This window comes from Microtus ochrogaster, unplaced genomic scaffold (genome assembly GCF_000317375.1).
Source record: "Microtus ochrogaster isolate Prairie Vole_2 unplaced genomic scaffold, MicOch1.0 UNK158, whole genome shotgun sequence".
Taxonomy (NCBI): Eukaryota; Metazoa; Chordata; class Mammalia; order Rodentia; family Cricetidae; genus Microtus; species Microtus ochrogaster.
The window spans coordinates 251,442-258,178 of NW_004949256.1; the positions used below are offsets into that span (position 1 = coordinate 251,442).

At 37.6% G+C, this 6,737-nt stretch overlaps 1 protein-coding gene across 1 annotated transcript; it reads left to right on the forward strand.

The window, feature by feature from the left end:
• The first annotated feature begins 5,005 nt into the window (after positions 1-5,005).
• Positions 5,006-5,467, forward strand: LOC101991541 (thymosin beta-10). The gene has a single exon (XM_005372022.3). It carries the CDS (start codon positions 5,058-5,060, stop codon positions 5,190-5,192), a length of 135 nt encoding a protein of 44 aa, XP_005372079.1. The 5' UTR covers positions 5,006-5,057; the 3' UTR covers positions 5,193-5,467.
• Positions 5,468-6,737: the final 1,270 nt, after the last annotated feature.

Here is a 6,737-nt window from a genome sequence, read left to right on the forward strand (position 1 = left end):
AAAAAAAAACAAAGTACAGGGAGTAAGGAGAAGGGAATAGATCTGCAAAGAGTTTCATAGAGGAGCAGAAGTGAATATAATCAACATAGTGTATGAAAATCTCAAAGAAATATCAAAATACATTATTTTAAAATGAAAAAAGAGCACTGTTCTCTGGTATTAACCTCTACAATTTTTCTCATATATTTTTTTTTACCTGTTACCTTACTAAGTAAATTCAAGTTTTTGTTGTTGTTAAAAGTTCATAAACAAATAAATAATATGTTCAACAGACAAAGTCGTTTAAAGTGTAAAATCAAATATACACAAAATTATCACAATATTTAAATTTGTATTTCTGTATTATACTTGGATCCCTCTCAACATATTTACCTTCTGTTACATTATTAATGATAAGGTGGTAACCCATTCTTTATTATTCAACAAAAATGCTGTGCTTATTCCATTCTTTCCATAGACTTTGCTAAATTTTGTGTAAGATTTTATTAGCGAACTCTTAAAAGAGACACATGGAGAACTTCACATTTTACCCGAGATCCATTAGGAGTTTAATAACCTCATGAAAATTCTGAAAACCCTGTGTTTTGCATCCTCGTGACCATTTTTATTTCTGCCTTCAGACTGCTCTTAAACTTGAGCTTGCTTAATTTTTTTGTGCACATCCTTATATTTTTAGAGTATGGATGTTATGTATTTCCTGTTAATATTGATTTTGATGACAAATCAAACCTGTAAGTAGCTCGCTTACCTTGATTGTTCTCTTTTTACTGATATACAACCTAGTAAATAGAGAGCATGTTTTCATTTTCAACGTTTGTATTAATTACATAGCATGTATGTTTGAATATTTGCAGTGACACAGATAAAGGCTGCATAATACAAGAAAAATGCTGAATACATCCTATAGTTTTACAACTGTAATTGATCAATTTGCCTGCTGCTCCCCATTCAGAGTGCCTCTGTCCTTCTCTGTGTAAGTCACTGTCCTCCTCAATTTCTTCATTTAGAGTACAAAATTAAAAATTATTGTTACTTTCTGAGCCATCTTCTTATTTTGTTCTTCCAGAAATACTTGTTTGTTCATGTTTATTACCTGAAAACTATTTCAAATGCTTCTAAAATTTTTAGAGAATATAATAATTTGTATTAGAACATTTTCTATTTTGAAAATTTCAGTTTTAGAGTGAAAAAATTATAGACCCAGGAATTATAAATGATTACTAGATAAGCAAATCTTCTACTCTCTTTTTATTTCTTTTTAATGTCTTTTATGTATCTTCATTTGGCCATTTTCTAAAAGTATCTGAATATTTATATCCTGACCATATGAATATAATCCTTATTATATCTGTACACATGAATGAGAATTCTGAACTTCAAAGTCTATCTTAAAGACAAAGACAGAAAAACTTCATTCTGTGAAATATGCATTTTATAAGATGCTAAAGTTCAGAAACAGTCCATACTGAAAATGACACATTCAGCACAAATCGGCCTTCTTGCAGAAAAGACACAGAGTTGAGTGAAAGAGAGAGGTATGGATCTGGGAAGTGCTGGGGGAGTGAATGTGAGTGTGACCAGAACTCATTGTAGGAAATTCTTCAAGAACCATTAAAATACATTCAGAGGAGTGTTTAACTTCGTTTTAGGTACAGTTAATGTATCCATCTGTTGATATGCACGTGAGAATGAAGAGTAGTCAAAAGACTGAAAGCAGCAAGATGGCAAGGTGGCAAAGTAACCCCTCCTCTCCCTGCCCCCTCTCTCTTTCTCTTTAGGCCCCACTGTATAGGACCAATTTGGGAAAACTCTTGACATCTATCACAGACAAAGAGTAATACATAGTTTGAGCTAGCATTTGCCCTCCTGTCATATTGTCAATGGAGGTGAGAACTTCCAGCCGCCAATAGTTACAGATAAGACAATTATTACATCAACATAACATTTCAGCAAGAAAAGAATTGTGTTATAGTCCTAATTAGCAAAGATAAGCAATTTGTTGCTATCAACAACTGCATAACTCACCTTCTTTATGATCGCTCCACGTCTGTGCTGCTGAATACCAGAGTAGTCAGTCGCAAATACAGGTTTAAGGTAACAAGAAAGAATTCTCGCAGAACAAGATCAGAAGTCGCCCATGAAACACCAGACAAAAGGAACAATAGTCAATGTACTCTTCACACCTGTACTTCTTTTTTGCATGACCTTTTCACTTTTATTTTCCTAATGAAAAAAAATGAGATAATTTTATTTATGTCTGAAATTTAGCTTAAATTTGAATTTAAATAATAAAGAATTATTATAAACTGTTTAGCAGCATTAGTGAGCTTCTTAATTCCATAACAAACTATTTGCTAATAAGTTAGTAGTAACTATCACATGGCCCTCTGTGTGTTGGTGGCTGATTAGGAAATTCAGCAGGAAGGTAAGAGATCCTTTCAGAAAATCAGTGGAAATTTAAATTTATATAATTAATATAACTGTTTAATAAATATTAAAGAAAACTTCTCAAGTTCAAAATTAACCTTTTTCACTGTCATATTTTTTAACATTTATATCCATCATGTGTAATAGAAGCATATGAATTATTATAATCAGGTAAAAAACACTCATTCAATAGCAGTTCTACTTACACTGTGAAGAGTATTAGTCAAAACCATAATTCATTCAAAATGAACTATTAAGTCTCATACTGCAATTGGTGTCTACAGTATAACTTTAAGAAGTATACATGTGCATTATAAAAATCAATTCCAGTCTTATGTTATGCTATTTTAATGATAATGGTTTGTAACTATTTAACAAGACTAAAATACAGCCATTATTTTTCAAGCCTTAAATTTTCTGCGATAATTTATTTTCAATTATCCTTTTTATGTAAGTCCCAGAATAGAGGCACTTTCTTAATGTTTCATATCTAATGTATTGTAGACTATTGTGGCATATATTCTTGTCTTGACTTCTTATCCAAAACTGCTGCAGTATCAGACACACACATCTTCAAGATGTTCAGTCCAAAGGTTTCAGCAAGACAAAAAAAGTCTCATCTACCCTACTTAGCATGATTTCTAAGAAGATGAAATGCTCTCTAACTTCTTATAAAATCTAGGACATAACCTACTTGATTATTATAAAATATATTTTGCTTAAGCTGGGAAAGAAGACAACAGCAATTATACACTTACCTTTTCCTATGAAATACTTCCAGCCAATATGAATGGGTATTAGCTTTTTTGGAAGGTTTATAATTGCAGGAACTATAATCCTTTTGTACACCAAATCAGTTGTCTCAAGAGGATTTAAGACTTAAAAATTAGCATGAGAAAAAAGCAATTCCCTGGAGACTATTGTGCTACCATGTATATATTAAAATAGTTTTGAGTGAAGACTTAAAATCTGTAATCATGCTTGAGTAGCTTTATGTTATAAACCATAACTTTAGCCCAATTCCTCTTACATTTTCTCACAAAAATATATTTCAAACAAGAAAAAATGAAATATAATAATGAATAGTGTGGAAATATGAAAAGGAATTACTGAAACTGTGAGTTAAGAGTCATTGAATAAACAGCTCATATTGTACCTTCCTAATGAAGCTTCCAAAGTACCCCTTCTTGATTCAGAGTCGGACACAGTGTCTGGAAAACCAAGACATGTCATCACTGACAATGAAAAAGGACATTGAATACCCTAATTGTCATCAGAGAACCTTTATCCAGTAAATTGATGAAAACAAATTCAATGATCCACAGACAAGTGCTGGGTCAAGCTCCAGGTGTTTTCCTGAAGAAATGGGAGGAAGGATTGTAGGAGCCAGGGTCCGCTAGGTCATGATGGAGAAGCCCTCAGAGATAGTTGGCCTGAGCTCATGGGAGCTCATGAACTCTGAACCAACTAAAGTTAGGGAGCCTCAATGGGACTGACCTAGGCTCTCTGCTGTTTGTGACAGCTGTGTAGCTTGATCCCTTTGTAAGGCTCCTAGCAGTGAGATGAGAGCCTGTCCCCGGGCTTAGCTGGCTTTTGGTAACCCTTTCCCCATGCTGGATTACCTTGTCCAGTTTGAAGCAAGGGGAGGAGCTTGGTCCTGACTCAACTTGATGTGCCATGCTTTGTCCATGGAAGGCCTGCTGCTTTTTAATTGGAAATGGAGAAAGAGTGGATAGGGAAGGGGTGGATGAGAGTCAGGGGAAGTAACAGGAGGAAAAAAGGGAGGGGAAACTGTGGTTGGTGTGTAAAATAAATAAAAAGTTAATTAACCAAAAAAATTAAGCAGGAGAATCACATCGATTTGGTAGAAGAAAAGTGAAGCAAATGCTGACTATTTGAATGCAGACTGTGTGCTCGCATCTGACTGCATATGTTGCTACTCAAACAACAGGAAATTATGTTAAGTGAATGCAAAATTTTACATTTCCACTGCTAAATATTTCAACACTACCTGTGGTAACAGATAAATTTAAAAATCACTGTGATAACATATAAGAACAAATTATATAAAATATTACTGTAGAGTATGAAATATAATCAGTCTATGCTATTACCTGAATTGTTCAGCTTGGTCAGTTTTTTCAAGCTGAGTATCCCCATGTGAGCCGTGTCAAATGAGGGGAGAGAAAGCCAACATCCAGAATCTTAGTTCCTACTCCTCCAGGTCACCGACCTTTCAAAGCCCACTGCTACCCTTAATTTCAACAGACAGATTAGTTTAGTCAAATATAGCACAGTAGAAAGTTATTTCCAATACTAAGCATAGAAGATGGGAATTTTATTTTCTTATTTGGATAGGGGCCTACTTGGTTGGAAGCATCACCTCAGCTCTCTGGCACCTTTTTATGTGATATGTAATTTTACTATGTTAAAGTTTCAAACTTCTTTACTTAAACAGAAAAGGGGAGATGATGTGGGATTCCCCTCAGTATGCTGTGAATACCATTAATGAATGAAGAAAACTGTCTTGGGCCTGTGCAAGAAATAGAGGCAGGGTCTCTTGCTGCAGCAAGGCAAGTGGGAGCACCTGGAGCGCGAGCTCAGAACGAGACTCCACGGGTTGTAAGAAAATGGCAGACAAGCCGGACATGGGGGAAATCGCCAGCTTCGATAAGGCCAAGCTGAAGAAGACCGAGACGCAGGAGAAGAACACCCTGCCGACCAAAGAGACCATTGAACAGGAAAAGAGGAGTGAAATTTCCTAAAAGCCCGGACCGGAGGATTCCCCACCCCACCCCACCACGTCATCTCCGAGACCCCCTCGTGATGTGGAGGAAGAGCCACCTGCAACATGGACGCGAGCCACAAGCTGCACTGTGAACCCGGGCACTCCGTGCCGATGCCACCGGCCGGCGGGTCTCTGAAGGGGGACCCCCCACTAATCGGACTGCCAAATTTCACCGGTTTGCCCTGGGATATTATAGAAAATTATTTGTATGATTGATGAAAATAAAACACCTCGTGGCAAAAAAAAAAAAAAAGAAATAGAGGCAGGTGGGGAAAGCTAAACTGAATGCTGGGAAGAGGAAGGCAGAGTCAGAGAGAAGCCATGGAGCTGCTGCTGGAGACAGATACACTAAAACTTTGCTGGTAGACCATGACTTCGTTGTGATACACAGATTAATGAAAATGTGTTAAATTAAGATGTAAAAGCTAGAAAATAAGTAGCTAGAGCTAATGAGTCAAGTAGTGTTTTAAATAATACAGTTTCTGTGTGATTATTTCAGGGCTGAGCAGCTGGAAACCAACAAGCATTCCCTCACTACATCTTTATCCAAAGAGTCTGGAATGTTTGGTTGGAAGTATAACCTCAGCTCCTGGAATCCATTTTGGAATGTTAGGTAAAAGACTCCATTTCAAACCCCCCTCTTTTATGGGAGTTACCACAGTCCAGACTCCACCTCTGAGAAAGCCCACCAAACAGTGACACCTCTCCAGGGAGGGTCAAGACCACTCCCATAGGCTATTTGAACTGACCCACAGAGAACAAACACATGGTCTTTCTGGTTCTCCATGGTCTCCCCAGTTATACGTCCCCCAGTCTGTGTTTTCCCAGGGGGCCACCTGGGAGCAATGGCATCCATTAAACCTGGGCTTCTTCTAATTTGGTCTGGTTTGGATTATTGCATCAGCAGAGAGGCTTATTGGACTGAAATAACTTAATATTTGCAGGCCCCATTAAGATGGGCTATTTTTCCAACTGGCTCAGGGGTACATGTTGAAAAATACCCTTCCTTCCTTTGCTCAACGGCAGGCTAATATCAGCTTTAGATGGGTGCGTTCTCCTTTTTCAAATATATGTCCCTAGGGCCCAGGGCCCTTATATTTGTCAGATTGTCTGTTAAAGTCATGGCCCATGCCAGGCACCTGACCACACCAGTGGGGAGGCAGTCCTCGCTGAGGTGACATTCCGTGGGATGGAAACGTCTTCCCAAGCAATCCTCTCACCCCTCTGTTTTTTGACTCAAAAGTCTTATCATGGTGAACACACTGTGGTAGGCATTGAGTGCTGAGACTTGTCACGGACTTGTAAAAATGGACACTTGAAGTTTGAGGCCTGATCTCCAAATGCCCCTGGGCTGCCTTTTACAAAAATCCTTTGAAATTGAGGCTATCAAACACCTAATGTAAAACAAACAAGGCCCCATATGCCCATGGTTTCTGGAGGCTGTGCTCCTGTTCCTATTACTCTTCCCTATACCCCCCTGCCCACTTCTCTAGCTGTTTGTTCTCTACAACAGATCCATTAC